Below are 17941 nucleotides of genomic sequence, written 5' to 3' on the forward strand. Positions count from 1 at the left end.
ATTAAGAAACTGTCTATACTTCTTTCTCATATCTCTGGAGTTGAATATGCCTTCCAATTCGGTCAGGTTGTTAGCACAATTCTGTTCTATGTAGTTATAAGGTGAATTCCCTGTTCCTTTGCTAATTACTATGTAGTTCTTTACTTCTGAAGGCTATCCTACACTTTCTTTTATGCCGTCTTCTATTTGTATTTACACTCATCTCTCTATGCTTTTGGACTTGTAAGCCTTCTACCTTATTTCTCCTATCCTCTCTTTTTTGTGGCTCCTCTGGTTACATTTAGCCCACTTCAGTGGTCCAGGCTAATCTACTGATTTTAAAGTCATCTAATTGTAAAACTTAGTTACATCTACAAAGCTCTTTTACAGAAGTACCTGTGTCTGATTTAATACCTGGGGCATAGGAATCTTGCAAAACTGGGAATCTTAAAAATCTTTAAAACTGGGATCTAACCAGGATCTCTTGTTTCCTATGCTATATTTCTGATGTTGGCCAAGGTTGACAAAGGCTAAACATAGTGTAGATTACTGTTATGTTTTCTTGATAGGGTATGGGAAATTCATGTATTTATTATTGTTCTCTGAGAACACAGACAGACAAATGGCACCTGATGAATTCTTTCAACCAATCCAACTGGCAAAATTCCCCATCAGAATTGAGCAAATTTCATTACAATTTACTACTGGTTGTCATTCAAAAGTAAACCTTTAAATTTTTCTATCATATTCACTATAATATACAGTTACTGAGTTTATATATTTCCATTGAATATGACCATTTTCACTTGAATCTCAATTAATTTGAATCAGTGTATACGTAATTAAGTCATTAATCTATAAAGATACAATTCCTACTAAAACAAAATGAATTACAAAAAGATACATTTCTATATCTTCATAAAGAATCAGAGCATTCAAATTAAGTTATAAGTCAAATAACTTTAAGTTATTTGACTGCTTGACTAGTAAGGTTATATGATGACATTACATTGATCTTGGATCTACTAATTTATGTATCTAAACTGTCATCTCTAATGCCTCATTGACATATGCATCAATTTGAAATAAAATAAATTGAGAAATAAATGATATTCTATTATCTGATACTGCATAGCTGTCAAGTTTGTTGGGGAACTATGAATACCCTGTGCAGTTTATTCTCTTCAGCTGCATAAGCTTATACAATGTGTCAATCTATATATAATTAGCTTGCCAGTCAGAATTTTTGTTAGAAATTTAAGCTTTTCCTTGAGGCAGAGGAAGTGTTAAATCCCAAATATTCATGCCTTTGAGATACTACAGTATTCCTTAGCTACCACCATATCTCCTTCACTCACTACCCCTCATTAGCTATGGCATGCACCAGAACTTCAACTGTGAAGGTGTTCAGATCCAAAAGAGAAAATGAAAGAAAGAAACAGCAGCACTGAGAAAATCAGTAACATTCAAGTAATATAAGACAAGACATCCTCAACATACATACAGACACACATACTTAAATACACACATACATATATCTTTATTTATTAATATTGTGTATATGCATATACAGTGTATATGTGTGTATATGCATTCATGCTATGGTACATGTGTGGCAGGCATGAATTACCATTCAGTTCCTGCCTTCCATGTTAGGTTTTGAAAATCTAATTCAGGTTTTCAGGCGTGTGTGATGAGTGATTTTACCCACTGAGCCATTTCACTGGTCCCACTGCCTAAATGCTTAAGTGTTTAGTAAAACAGGGTCATGCTCAGTCCTTCTGTGTTAGTTAAACCTATTTCCACAGTGCAAAGCAAACTAACTGGGGCACAGATAATATAGTTCTAAAAAACAGAACCCTTAAACAAAAAGCAAGCAGATGCTTAGAACAGATGAATCGTTCAATCAAAATTTCTTTGGTTAAAAACAATATAAATGCTACTAAATGATATCTGCTAAGCACATATATTTACAATCAGACTTCATCTTTGTCCCATTGTGAGTTTTTAAATGTACATGAGCATCCAGAGGAAGAGTTATTCAATGTAATTTTTTACTTTTGTCTCATGAGCACAAATCTAAGTTTTTTTGTTTTTTTTTTTATGTCAGTAGATTGAAAGTCCACTGGGGAGAAGAACTATGCTCATTTCTACTGTATCATTGGGCCCTAGGGCAGTATTAACATAATACAGATGCTCAATAAAGAGCTTTTGGAATAATACAGAAACTAATAAATCAATATTCATTTTTCCTGATTTCAATATGAACAGCTATTCAAACCATAAAGCTGAAATGCATGATTTATATAGTGATCATGAGGGATTCCCCACATTCTTCAATGGACTCTTCATGATAAATGATCTGCCTAGTCTTACAACATGGATGTATGTTTTCATACCCTGGAAGAAAAGCAGCATGAGGCCGATGGGGAGGTGCTAGGGATCACGAAAATAAAAGCCAAGAGATGGTTAAACTAGAGGACAAAGTTTGTACTTAGTCCTCTTGTAGCTTGTGATGCCATGCTCAGTTGATATCCCTTGAAAGCCTTCACTTTTCTGAGGAGAAATGGACTGGAGGTAGAACTAGGGGAATAAGGATGTGGTGGGAGATACGGATGAAGGTGGAGGAAGGGAGATTTGTGGTTGGAATGTGTTGTATGAAAGTTTTTTAAAGGGTATAAAAAAATTACAAAGAAAAGAAAATCTGAAAGTTCAAACCTTAAGAGGCTCTGAACATAAAAACAAGAGAGGTATAATTCTTGTTTTAAGGATTAAAACACCAAGAAAACACTGGGAGCAAAGAAAATTTCTGCAGATTCTAGAATTGGATGTGATTTCAGGACATTTGTGTGACTAAAGCTCTAATAGAAAGGCTGCTGGCTGAAAGCTGAGAAGGGACACTCAAAAAGCTTTGTCAACACTAAGAAAGAATTCTAGGAAGGCAGCAAGAATAAGAATGCCTCATGGTCGATGACGAACAAAGGGAAGCCAGAAATCTAGTAAGGGCTGCTTAGAAAAACAGATGCCTTACGGGAAGATATGGGTAAAATGAAATTAGAGGTATAGAATAGTAGGGGTAGAAAGCATGAAATGAGGAGCAGCATGGAATTATCAGGGAGATCACATGGTAGAGAGAAGGGTAACCCAAAGGAGTCCATGAAAAAGCCAAACAAAGTCTACAATCGATCTCATAACACAATGAAAATATAATGGAAGAGAGTATATCCAAGTGACATAAATGTTGTATGAGGAATAATTAAAATATTAAGCGAGGATTAGAGGTGGGGAATGAAGAAGGAGGAGATAGTTGGTGGGTTAGTCCAAACTAAGGATGTGTGCAGAAGACATGGAAACCCATTCACTAGCAAGAAAAATTCAGCATATAACTTTTGTAAAACATAGGGGTTTTTTGTATGTACCTTGCACAGGTAAACAATGTGGTTCCCAGAAGACATGAGTTATGAAATACAAATTACAGGCAAAGGTGTGGAATATTTTCCTTACAAGTTACTGGGCAGGGCAGCCCTAGAAGCACTCAAAATAACATACATTATGGCAAGTACTTAGCATACTGGATGGTCAGATCCCAGAATTGAAGATACCACATACATTAACTATAGGACATAGGAAAATCAATCTTAAATCAATCAGGATACTTCCTCACTTCTAAATAACTTTCATAATTCTGGAAACTGCTATGTAGAATACAGGCAGAGTAAAAACATCAATATTTTCATCTAGCACTGGATCCTACATGCTATAATAAAAACCTGTAATCCAGGATGTATCTACTGTTGTGACAATGGCATGACTGTTATTGGGCCAGTAGCCATTCTTTTTTCTGATTAGGTCTGAGGCATGTTTTATAAGTTCATATCTAGTTCCCGCCTCTAGGGGGGTTACAGGTGTGGTTGCTATGTCACATGTGTATTAGGAGGTGGCATAAAGGAGATAGGCTTTGTCTATGCTCAGTGTTCTGATCTATAAATATCTGAATCATTAGCAGACTAGCATGCTGTAAAAGTGCAAGCTTGAGATGGACGCCAATCTGATGCCAGGCAGGCCCATATGGGATGCCAGGACTTGAGCCTGCCAGAGACTAGAGGAACCCTGCCTGTGACTGAGGGCCCTGGGCAGTGGTGATCCCAAGATACACAACCCGCACAAGAGGCTACTCAGGACAGGGGAGAAGCAAAAAAAGGCAAACACTGGACTATTTCCTGGGGTCTGGATAGAGAGCTAACCTGAGATGAACACCAGTCTGGCACCACGCAGGCCTTGGGCGCAGAACATGCTCAAGATGACCCCTATCCTGTGCCATAATGCAGGTAATGGGCACTCCTGAGACCACCCCTGAGATGACCCCCAGACACTCAGAGTCTCCAGGGAACACTAAAATGTTTAAGTAAGTGGTGTAGAAATGGAGGTTAAAAGAAATAGAAGGATGCAACCACAATGAAGAGAGATAGAACTAGAGACTTTAGGATAGTGAGGAATAGCCTGATAAGAGTCACCAGTAATGTCACTTGGGACCATGATGAGGTCCTGGCCTGTACTGCCACCAGGGGCCACATCTGGGTCTGTTGCTTTGAAGCATCACGGTCTGTTACCACCAAAGGCCAGGCAGACATTCCTAGTCCAAGCTGCTGACCAGGAGCACGTTGATACCTGAGGGCTGTGTAGACCTGGCCCGAGCTCTCACCTGGGCACCATGGGAGAGCTGTCCCTGGAAGCCTGAGAGCTGAAGAGCTGAGCCAGCTGCAGTATTCAGGAGAGCAGGCCTGCACATTACAAGAGTTTCCCGTGATCTTCCTAGGGAAATGAGAGTGGAAGAGTTGGGCCTACCACATGTCTCCTGAGCAGTGACATGGACAAGGGAGAAATACCCTCCATCTCCCTCATCCCTTGCTACTTGCCACTTGAGGCAGACAGGAGATTTTGCCCCAAGGTCACAAGAGCAGGAGAGTTGTCCCTGTCCCTCAGCAGCTACAACACTCTGGAAAGCAGGCCCCATCTCTCACCAAGGCAACAGGGTAGAGCTGGCACTTGGGAGTCGCTAGTTAGCTGGACTCAAGGGCATGACATGGGAGAGCTGCTGGGATGACCATCTCAGGTGCTCCCATAGCCAGATCTTTGAGTTGGCCCAGCCCAACATCTACCCCATCGATGAACTACTAGAGTACATGATGGGACTGGTCCTACAGATGCAAAACTACAGTATCTCCATGACACAGGACAACAACAGGATCTCCAAGAGAGGCCCCAGTAAGGACATTCCAATACTGATAGAATAGCCAGAGGCATCAAACCAGACAAACAAGTCATAGCAATGAACATTTGTGAACAAAGAAGTATGAACAGAAGGGTATATTGTGGGACACACTGGGACACACTATAGCTTCCACAAGAAGTTTCTTAAGTTTTTTTTCCTCTGTCAGAAGGAGGTTGCAAGGGTGGAGTCAAATATGAGAGGAAAGGGAAAAGAAAGGGACTGGGATACAGGATACATAATGTGAAATTCACAAAGGACCAATATAAAGTGTTTTCAAAAGTCCATGGTTGGGAAGGTCATGGGTTCTATAATAGAACCTGCTGTTGTTATTTCATTAAATGGCCATGTTGCCAAATAGACTTCTAAATACCTGAGATAGTTTCAACCTTAGTCAGAGAAGATTCTTTGGCATTGGCCATTTGTCAATGAAGAGACTAGTAACTGGTCAAAACACAAATAATAGATTGCAAGTGCAATAACTGTAGCATATTTATCAATAAACCCATCCCCCACCAAGGGTCCAGGAACATCACAGGAGGGGTGCAGAGAAGGAAAAGAGCTGAGGGAGGGTCATCTAGACAAGTGCTATGAAATTCTGTCTTCAGTAGTCGACCTGCTTATTGCACCCAAGAACACAAACAGCTGGGGTCATCTAGACAAGAGTTACACAAGATCGAGCCAAGCAAAACTCCAGCATAGGTGGAAGAGGCCACACTTTCTATTGAGGACACTACTGACAATTGATAGTGCTCTGGGAGAAAGATGGTCTCATACTAAACATACATGAGATGCACGAATGGAACTTAGTGGAATATCACACATAAAAGGAAGGCATGGAATTAAGAAGAGAATGTGTTGGTGATACACGGTGAGCTGGAAGTGCAATGGGGTAGATATGATCATATATCTATGTAAGCTATTGTCAAATAATAAGACAATTCTAATACACAATCGATTCTGGCCATCTGGCTAAAAATTCAACTTCCTTCTTTTGAGGACAAAAAAGAACTCAATGTTATTGAAATTGCTGCCCACAAGAAGCAGGCAGTGTGGTGATTTACATCTGTGTAAGTTATTCATCAGCTTAAAAACATCGCAACATTTTTTTCTGAAAACTATGAGAATACCAAGTCTAGAGTCTCTTTATTATTAATAATGCCCAGGAAAGTAATCTATAGTTATTTAACAATTCAGGGTTAAGAACTAATATAGAACGTACTATCAACAGAAAGTAATTTAAAACTGCTGTCTAGTTAAGCAAGATGAGATAAAGAAAGACAACACAGGACCAAGTTTATCATTCAGACATATGTGATTTTAAAACTATTGGGTGATGTTATCAATATATTGAAGAAGAAAATAAAAACATAATCACAAAATACAAACCACAAGAAGTTTCTTAAGTATTTTTTTCTCTGTCAGGAGGAAGAAAAGTTTCTTAAGAAACTTCTTGTGTTAAATTTGTGGCATGCATCCAATTTAGAGATGAGAAGAAAACAATGTCATCCAGCAATGTTGTGTGTGTACTCACTATGTTCATGACTGAAGCACAGTTAGGAAAAGAGAGAAAGAACAGAGTATGAGCAGATCTGCAGAAACCATCGATAAACATTACAAAACTGCTGAAAGAAGTCAGTTTGTTAGAGGAGCACAATTAGTAGAGATAGGATAAAATTTTAGAATCTTGTGTATAAAATCAGACAGCATTCCATACATAAGAAGTTATTTAGATATGTGAATGTCACCATTAAAAAAAAACAGAAGTGAATAACATGTTTATGCCCCTGAAATATTTTACAGTGTGAAAAATTTGAAATCCATTAAAAATATATTTCCATAAATAAGTCAAAATAAAACATTTTCAAAAGAGGAAAACAGAAACAATTTGTCTAAAACAGGGGTATCTTATATGCTGTACTAAATAAAATTTCTCAACTTAAAAGAAATGTTAGCATCAGGGACTTGGAAGTGAATAGAAAATATTATAGCAAATATAAGAATTACTTTAATATTATTTCAAACATAAGACTGTCTGTTGGAGTTATCATATGTATACAGATTATGAGTGTAATACGTGTGCCATTTACAAAAATATATTAATACTAGACTTGTTTATATTGAACCTGTTTCATAATCTATGGGTTTATCTCATGTAAGAATTGAGTATAGTAGCAAGGTATCTAAATCATCTTACAAAGGCATTCTCAAAGAAGAGAACCATAATCTGGAACGTGAATGAAAATATTAGAACTATAAACTGATGTTACTAGCCTGTACATTTTAGATTTATAGTAGAATATGTGTTTTTTAAAGATTTCTTTTTAAAAATTTATATGTATATATGTTTATCTGGGTATGTACCCTTGTACATTGCATGTGAAAAGCAGAATAGGGCATCAAATCCCTTGGGGCTAGAGTAACAGGTGATTGTGAACTGATGGGTGTGGGTGCAAGGATGGACTTCAGGCCCCTGAAAAAGCATCAAGCACTCTTAACTGCAGAGTCATCTTTCCGGGCACTGCATTCTACCTCTAAAAAGCCTCTATACAGAATGCACTAAATAGTATCCAAATTCCTTAATTTGTTGAAACTCTTTTAAACTTTGTTATTTTTGAGATTATAATAGAATTACTTCTCCACTCCCAGACACTCTAGCACACCCAAGACCCTAGGATCAGACGTGAGGAGGACACAACATCCATCCCAATACCGAAAGCAAATGGGAACAGAGGAGCACAGGAATGCAGGAACTCCACCAGATCAGAGGCTTGGGTTCCTTCTGGTGTGCTAGAGCAGGTGCCCTGAGCAGATGCTAGGCACAAACTCTGCAGCCAGTCCCACAACATCCAGAGGAAGTGCCACCCCAGGTGCTTCTACACAGCCAGGATCCCAGGATCCCAGGAGCTTGGTCACACTGACACCCAGGAGTTCAGACACATCCAAGATCTCAGGATCAGAGGATCCCAAATCACAAGATCACAGAGACAGCTTGACTCTGAGTAGTTCTGATACAACCAGGGTAACAGGAAGGGTAGACTCCAGACAAATATATCGAGGGCAGGTAGCACTAGAGATAACCAGACAGCAGGAGGCAAGTGTAAAAACACAAGAAACAGAAACTGAGGTTACGTGGCATCATTAGAACCCAATTCTTCCACTATAGCAAGTCCCAAATACACTATCACACTGGAAAAGCAAGATTTGTATCTAAAATCATTTCTCATGGTGATGATAGAGGACTTTAAGAAGGACATAAATAACTCACTTAAAAGAATACAGGAGAACACAGGTAAACAGCTAGAAGCCCTTAAAGAATTACAGGAAAACACAATCAAACAGATGAAGGAAATGAACAAAACCATCTAGGATCTAAAAATGGAACTAGAAACAATAAAGAAATCACAAAGTGAGACAACCCTGGAGCTAGAAAACCTAAGAAAGAGATAGGAATCAGAAACACCTCTGGAGATAGAAAACCTAGGAAAAAAGTCAGGGGTCAGAGATGCAAGCATCAGCAACAGAATACAAGAGATAGAATAGAGAATCTCAGGTGTTGAAGATACCATAGAAAACACTGACACAACACTCAAAGAAAACACAAAAAGCAAAAAGCTCCTAACCTAAAATATCCAGAAAATGCAGGACAGAATGAGAAGACCAAACCTAAGGACAATAGGTATACAAAAGAGTGAAGATTCCAAAATTAAAGTGCCAGTAAATATCTCCAACAAAATTATAGAAGAAAACTTTCCTAACCTAAAGAAAGATGTCCATGAACATACATAAAGCCTACCTTCCAAATAGACTCTACTCCAAATAGATTGGGCCAGAAAAGAAATTCCTCCTGTCACATAATAATCAAAACATTAATGCACTAAACAAAGAAAGAATATTAAAAACAATAAGGGAAAAAAGGCCAAGTAACATATAAAGGCAGTCCTATCAATATTACACCAGACTTATCACCAGAGATTATGCAAGCTAGAAGATCCTGGGCAGATGTCATACAGACCATAAGAGAACACAAATACCAGACCAGGCCACTCTACCCAGCAAAACTCTCAATTGGCTATAGATGGAGAAAACAAGGTATTCCATGACAAAACCAAATTTACACAGTATCTTTCCATAATCCAGCTTTACAAAGGATAATAGATGGAAAACACCAACACAAGGAGGGAAACTAGACCCTAGAAAAAGCAAGAAAGTAAGCTTTCAACAAACCCACACAAACATGATTCCACCTCTAACAACAGAAAGTAACAATCACTTTTCCTTAATATCTCTTAATATGAAAATTAATATTACTAACATAACCTAATCAATTGAAATTAAAAGATATGAGGAATTAGAAATTTGTTGGCTGACACTCAGTGGTGTCTCCAATTTGGTAATTGGAAAAATATGTCCAATATTGTTTATATGTGGCATTGTCTTGCTGTGTACCACATAATGGTCTTGAAATCATGCTTCTCCTAGCTAAGCCTCTGTATAAGTAGGATTGTGTATTTGATGCTTTTATACCATACTATGATTACAAAACAGCTTACATATTTCAAAATTATTTATACAGCCAAAAGAAATATAGACAATAAATTTAGAAGGTGGCATGTAAGAGAACAAAAACGGGTGAGACTGAATGTTTTGCTTGATATTTATAATTATTGTATCAGTTTTGAAGAAGATGACCTTAGATGTTACCCCTTTTCTGAAATGAATGCTTTTCAAAATCATCACAGCCAATAAACCATAATCTTATCCTCATCTAATGTCTGTGCTACTCTCCAAGCAGAACAATTGCTCATTGAATGACTTGTTTCATGACACTGTTGATGAATGACTTCATGGATAGACCATCTTAATACACACACCATTTCTTAAATGAATGTACCTGTTTCCTGTGGGCTGAGAATGATGACCCTAACTCAAGTCAAATAGCTTTGATCATAGCAGGAAATCTGTATTCAAATAATTGTGCCTACAATTCATTCCTTGGCACAAAAGAATTGTCAACTCTTAGCTTAGCTATGATAGAGGTAAAATCCTTTGGTGATGTGATGGACATTGAAGTACAGCCTTATTACAACAAACTCTAACGTCTAAAAATTGCTCTTATCTTGGACTTTTACCACAGTAAGAGCCAAGATTTTAAGCTCTACTAAAAACAAAACAAACAAACACAAAGACTTTATCTTTTGATGTTCATTTAATAACATGTCCATTATTTTTATGATTGATATAAAAATATATTGTGTTTAATATAATAAAAAAACTTAAAATTGAAATTAAAAAATCACATCAGTACCCCTTTTCTTTCCTGCCTCCAAATGGCCCGAATACCTCTCCTTTAAATTCATTACATTTTTTTCCCATTAAGTGTTGCTACATTTGTATATGTATATACATATTTATTTCTAAACATAACTTAGTCTATATAATGCTGTGTGTATGTACGTTTTCAGGGATGATCACTTAGTATTGGGTGGTCAGTTGGTGTGCTCTTTCTTGGGAAAGACCATTTATCCCACTACCTGCCTTCCTAAGTTGCATGTAGTTCTTTGTGTAGGATAGTGGCCTTATGGGCTTTTCTTGTACACTTTGGAATGCATATTGTTTTTGTACTTGTTCAGATTATGCATAGGCCCTTGTATTGGTGAGACTTTATAGGTATAGGTTCTGACATTTCTAGACGATGCGATTTCACAGCAAGCTCCTTGATCCTCTAACTGTTAGAAAAAAATATGTTTATTCTTTTTTAAAGTCATATTATCATTTCAAAGGTATATTTGAATTTCTGATAGTGATACCACTTTATCCAAATATAATGCAGTAAGCTTTTAAAAAGAAATACTACACTTCCATATTGGATTTCAAATTCTGGCTAGAATTTGATATTTTAATACACTAATAGATTTTTCAAGCTCAGTTCTGAAAGCTCAAGATACTGGATACATGATGAAAATCTTATTTTCAAGCACCCACAAATTATTTCAAGAGTAAGTTAATCAAAAATGTCATTAATACTTATAAACCAAGGATTTAAAATGGAGTCAAGATTCTAAAACTATTTCTAATTAATATTTCTAAGGAGTTAATATATAAAGTTAGAATAGTTCTTTTCTTAAAATTACTGCTAGAGATTATTCACAACTTAATATTAATTGTATTTATAAATGATTCACAAATACTATTAGGATCATCTGTCCATTATGCCATGGAATAACTAGATCTTTTGCCTTGGTCTCTTTGTAGTATCATAGTCTCATTTTAAAATCAAAAGTGCTGAGCCTGTACAACCAGCTGATGGATGGTGTCAAGATACTTTCTTCTCTAACTCCCAACAATTTTTTAATTAATTTATTTACTTTATATCCAAATCATAGCTTCCCCTTCCTCCTTTCCTCCTATCACACTCCATCACCTGATATGCCACCATCCTCCTGTCCTCCCTATCTCCTCAGAAAGGGGGGGCTTCCCACAGATCACAACCTGCCTTGGCAATCCAAGTTTCAGTAGAACTAGACTTATCTTCTCCTATTGTAGCTAGACAAGACAGCCTAGTTACGGGAAAGGGATCTGAAGGCTGGCAGCAGAGTCAAATATAGCGCTTGCTCCTGCTGATTTAAACCAACTCATATGATGTATTTGAATACATCTTTTGGAGGTAAACTGTCCAATTTTTTCTCTTCCATTGGACTATAAAAACATGAACACTGTGGGGGTGGGGGGGGACAAAAAGAAGTAATGGTTTTTCAAAAAGAGAGAGAAAGCAGAAGTTTAGAGCTTTTTAGGTTACCTTGGTCAAGATAAAGAGTCAGTTGTATAAGAGTAAATAATACACTCTTTAGAGAAAGAGGAGCCACTGTGAGTGTGAATAATGCTGAGAGGAACAAACACACACACATGGAAGAGTCCCCGAGAACAATGAAGAGTAAGGGGACAGCACCAAATAAATAACTTATAAGACATTGCAATAAATAAAATCTCAGCATCTGAGCAGTAAGTATCAATGTCTGCCATGAATCAACCTATAATAACCTTGCTGTATTGTAGGAGAAGTTGGTCCTGTTTGTAAAACTGGTTCTTTGTTATAGTAAAGTTAGTTTGCCCCTAACAATTATTAACAATTCTAAACAAAAGAAGTTTTTCTTCATAGTCAAAATATATGGAATTGTATCTTGCTAATAACTTCAGCATCATTTAGAAATGGGATTATTTGCTGTTTTTTTTTTAGGTACTTGTCTATGATAAACTGTAACAAAAATGTGTCACTGAGCTCTTGGATCCATCCTACCCTTAAATTAATTCAGTGAACTTAGTATCATCATTTGTGCTCTTAAAGTTCAGAGAACTAGGACACAACAATAAGACACCCATGATAATCCACAAGTCTGATATTTATGTTTATGTAAACCTTAAGTATTTGCTTAGCTTAAATGATCTCCATGGTAATATCCATACCTGGATACTTCCTTGAATTTATTTACAGAAGTGAATGTGTTAACTTTTTTCATGTTATGTGGAAACAAACTAGTTGAAGGCATGTGTGGAATTCAATTTTGCCAATTCTAAATTAAGGTAGTCACTTAATTAGTTAGTGTAAGTTTAAAACACTCTGTTGAATCAATAAAGTCCTTTAAGTAAATGGAAGCCCAACCCTAGAGATATCCAAAAAGCTGGGAAACAGTTCATGGATCTTTCAAGTAATTCTGAGTAGGTATGTACTATTTAACAGAGCTGAAATTTGTCCCACCAAAAGTAAAAACATTCAACTATCTAATCTGTATGGTGTTGACATATTCAGATTCATAATTTCCCCAAAGTGTTCAAAGAGTTTTCATCAACCCAAATGTTACCAAAATAGACATACTGTGATGCCAGGCATTCAGGCATGAAAATTTTTTGTGCTACATTTAGAATCAGAAGTATTTTAAGGGACAAATAATACAAACATTTAATGTAAAACTACCAATAAAGATGTTCTGTTGCTGATCAATTACACGGGACAAAATAAGGGTTAAACCAATATAAAAATAAAGCTTAAAAGGAAACTAGTATGTTCAAGAATATAAATTAATCTGTTTATTATGGAAATGGGTATGAGTGTTCCAGAAAAAGTTAAAAGAATAACTGCTGTATTTATGTATGTGTTCTCTACTAGTCAGGGTTATACTTAAAAGAAAATATTCCTTAATATCTGCTTACTAAGGCACAATCAACCATAGATAGGCTAAAACATGTGCATGAGCACACAGAAATTGGTTAATTAATTTTAAAGTGTGGTGTATATGCACGGAAGATTTTTATCTAGCTGTAAAGTAGAAGATCAGCCCATATTCAGGAGCATGGGTAGAATTGGAGCTATCATGTTAACTGAAATAAACATGGATTTCTTGACATAATGATTGTGTAGACTATGAAACTTATTGTGAAATATGTTGTACAACTGAAAAATAAGTTCAAAGCATTTACCTGATATGTTGCCATTGTGATCCCAAAATGGAGGTGAAGCGCTAGTTATCCCGCTTCTTCTTGTCCAGCCAGGTAGCAGGGTCTGGTCTTCTGTCATGCTACAGAGCCCATCCTCAAAGTCGCATCTCCCATAACTGCAGCCTAAGAGAAAATAGAGGAAATTACTGTCATATCTTCCTCTCTCCTTGAGTTAAAGAATACAGCAGATTCAGAATAAGAAAGGTGAACAGAAAAGGACTATGTTTCACTGCTCTAACTCTACGAATGTAAATCTTTTGTCACGTGACTTTCTACTAAATGACCAATTCTCAAAACTCTGTGCTCTCAAAGGGAAACAATATCTCACTGAGTTATTTGGGGTATTCTGTGAATTTGAGTCCCCATTAACTAAGTGACTTGACCAAACCTTTCAACCACTGAAATTTTTTTTTATTGAAAAAGGAAGTAAAAACATTTTATGATAAAATTGAAGATTTACATGGAAAATGTTTCTGACAAAATTGAAAAAATATAAAGAAAAACATGTTAAAATTGACAATTTTCATGGAAATTTAAAGATTAAAATGGTAGACATAAAGAACATTGCTAAATTAATTGAAAAATGAAATAGAAACATTTTATGATAGAATTGAAGATTTACATGGAAAATATTTTTGATAGAATTGTAGAAAAATATAGAATAACATGTTAAAATTGAAAATTATCCTGGAAAATTACACAGATAAAATAGTAGGCATAAAATATTTCTAAATTGATTGAATGCAGAATTATAAACCTTTTCTGATAAAATTAAAGATGTACATGGAAAATATCTCTGATAAAATTTAAAAAATATGAACAAACCCTTCAACCACAGGAAATTTTACCTTCACTCATAAGATTAGAATATCGACAGCCCTGCACATCTTTAGGCAGGAAATGTTTTAAGTCAAAGGTTTTGTGGATGAGTTTCTCCCCCCACTGGGTGCCATGTCTGGTATACAGAGTGGCCATTTCAGAATCCATATTCCCCACTGCTAGAAGTTTCAGCTAGAGTTGCCTCCATAGACCCTCTGCAGCTTCCCACCATCCCAGGTCTCTGACATGTTCTAGACATTTCTTCCACCTATAGCTCTCTAATTTCTCTCCCCTATTCTCCCTACATAGGATTTCTACCCTCCCAACACCTGCCATCCCTTCTTCCACCCAGTTCCTTCCTTCCATTGGCCTCTGGTGTCTCTTTTGTTTCCCCTTCTGAGAAAGATTCTCCCTTGGGCCCTCCCTGTTATTTTTGCATGGAAATTGGGGAGGTCAGTAGGGGCTGACAACCAGAGAGGGGCTTCCCTTTTTCAAAAGAGAAGGGGAAGGTGGAATGGTGGGGGGAAAACTTGCATGAGGGGGTATTTTGAGGAGAGGATGGGCTGGTTATAAAGTGTATAAAATTAATTAATTACAAATAAATCCACAATATAGTAAAAAAAAAAAAAAGAGTACCAACAGCTCATCTTGTCTCCCTCTAACAACTAATGTGATGTTCTAGTGCCATTATACACACAATGATATTTTACAACTTGGGGTACCATGAAACATAAGGTTTATTATGACATTTACATCTTCATCTGAGTTTTGAATTGCCTGCCACCTGGTGACAGCAAGTTTCAGGTTTCAAAAGAGCAATCATAAAAGCTTCCATGACTGAAAATGAACTGTCTAGGGGATGTACCTTTGGAACTAAGCATACAGCTGCTTCTTGGTTGAATACCAGCGTTGGGGTAAACATTCATGCTTTTATCACAGCAGAGGCCCTTCAGGGCCCCTTCCCATCCCCATACAACTGATTGAAGAAACTCGGGAGAAACGGATGGATTTTAAGATGTGTGTGTGTGTGTGTGTGTGTGTGTGTGTGTGTGTGTGTGTGTGTTTGTGTGTGTGTGTGTTTGTGTGTGTGTGTTTCCTAAATACGTATAGGCCATTACTCTTTATTTTACTATGCAATGTCAGGAAATGCCATGTCCTGAGAGTTAAAGTTCTCAAATGCAAACACCCCCTTCCCAGGTTGGAAGATTCACAGTGATGCCTATCCTTAAACTAGTACCTTCAATCAGCCTTACTGGGTTAGAGGCCTTTGCAATACCAGAGACCGCTCTTTGTGGAGTATCATTCTTCCCTCGCGTCACTAGCCACAGTGCAAGTACATATTCTTGCACGTTTTCAGAAAATGCCTAACAACTCAGTGACAAAATAATATAATTTTCACTTAGCCACTTTTCAGATGAAAATATGATTTACTCATATCCGCATACATGGTGCATTCTATTGATATCTTTGATGAGAATGAAAGCATAACGTTGAAGCATCTCTGTGCCACTGCTGTGTTTCATTAACATTACTCCTAGATGCCTTATTTTGGAAGAGTTGGCTAAAGAGCAGTGTTCGGTTCCACTAGGAAGAATATTCAGTGTTTTACAGGGATCATTCATCCCACAAGAGTTGGTATCCTAAGCAGCCTCAGGAAACTGACATTTTTTTCCATTTTAAAGAAGAGGAATCTGAGGTGATGTCTTCTCAGATATTAAGTGACTTTGATAAATTAGGAAAGCTATTAAGTGATGGGTCAAGACTGGAACACTGTCTCGTTACTTTCAGTTCCTAAAGGCCTACTCTGAGGTCTAATTAGTGCCCTTGCCATCCCATTTTGATTAAAGTGACAGAGTAAAAGATCACTAATTCCAGCCAACCTAAGGGAACTACCCTTTTATAGATAGTTGATACTATTCTAACCCTAAGCAAAAAAAAATGTATTAGTCTATAAAGTGTGCAAAGTTAAACTAGAGAGTTTATGAGCCCTTTGAAATATATAGGCTGTCTGGTTGTACAAACACAGAACTAAATTTACACCATCATTTGTATAAATGCACAGGGGAAGACTGAGGGCTAATTGAAGTCATCACATTATTTATGGACAGAGACTATAATGTATTGTTAATGAAACTATATGCTAGTATATTCACAGAACTATGACATCACCTAAAAGTAAAACATATCCTTCTCATTAAGGAGCACAAAATAGTGTGCTATATACTTGTGCATGTATTTGCATAAATCTGTATTCATTTTTCAAATTTTATTTTGGTATCCAACAATTTTTACAATGATCCATAATTAAAATCTTCTTTGATCTCCATATTTCAGCACTCATGTGTATACATGTGCACACATTTTTACAGAAGTGACAAACATGGGTTTAGTACCAAGAGATTACCTTCAATACAGTAGCTGAGTTAATGTTCTATTTGTGAAGTTCTTTGTTCATACGGAGGTAATGATGATTTCTGGGAATGATAAAACTAGAGAAAAATAGCTAAATAAAACATCTTTTCCCTCTGAATAGTCTCAACGGGGGTTCTTTTTGTTATAAAATGAATCTAATCAGCACGTATTTTCAACTAATTTTGTTTGAAAAAGCAATCATGAGCAACTGGATTATTCAAAGGCATCCAAATTTTTCATAAGTATTCATTTTCCCACCAGTATAGAATTGTACATTTTAAACCACTTTTGTAAATTTCATAAAATTGCGGCTGTTTTGTTTTCTAATTCAATATGTGATTTGGCATTCTAGCTTGAAAGTATTTGCTACAATAAAAGCTGCCACCATGTAGCCTGCTGCTAATACAGCTACCAATATATTGTATGGATTTAATCACATTTGGACAACATAATGAACAATGAAGTATGTGGGCATTTGGTAGAATTTTTGTGTGTTCTTTTCAACTTATGAAATGCATCTTTTGGCTTTTACTTTTATCACCCCAAAGGCCAGACCTAAACTAGTAAAAGAGGAAAAAAACTTCTATATTGTGTTGTGAAAGGTTTCTCAGAAACCCTAATTATCTTTTGAACCCGCGTCTATGATACCATATCTGACCACTAATTTCTGAAGATTTCTTGTAGAGTGAATCTTTTACAACATAATAAGATATATTGAATTACCAAAGTTGGCTTCAGTCACATTTCTGAGAAAATGGGAAGCAATACGTTTTTAATTGTGATCGATATGAGGAGAGTTAGAAAACTTAGAACTCAATTTGAAATCAGGAAAGGATAGATCTGGGTAAATCATTAAAATATAATGCCCTTGGTCTGGGCACAATGTATGAAAGAGAGATAAGATAGTTATCAGAAGCAAATCACACCTCAGAGTTTTCCTAGACTCAAGTCAGCAAAGCTCAGTTCTCT

General features: G+C 36.6%; 1 protein-coding gene and 1 non-coding gene across 2 annotated transcripts in view; one reads left to right on the top strand and one right to left on the bottom strand.

Moving 5' to 3' along the window:
- Positions 1-17941, bottom strand: part of Malrd1 (MAM and LDL receptor class A domain containing 1) — a 719676-nt gene that overhangs the window by 676077 nt on the left and 25658 nt on the right. Inside the window, exon 2 of the mRNA XM_052156848.1 lies at positions 13724-13864. Coding sequence (XP_052012808.1) covers positions 13724-13864 — 141 coding nt within the window. The remainder of the gene's footprint in view (positions 1-13723; positions 13865-17941) is intronic.
- On the top strand, positions 3863-3994 carry LOC127665305 (small nucleolar RNA SNORA17). The gene has a single exon (XR_007973356.1). It is a non-coding gene; the product is annotated as a small nucleolar RNA SNORA17 (small nucleolar RNA).

The sequence above is a fragment of the Apodemus sylvaticus genome, chromosome 14 (assembly GCF_947179515.1).
Source record: "Apodemus sylvaticus chromosome 14, mApoSyl1.1, whole genome shotgun sequence".
Lineage (NCBI taxonomy): Eukaryota > Metazoa > Chordata > Mammalia > Rodentia > Muridae > Apodemus > Apodemus sylvaticus.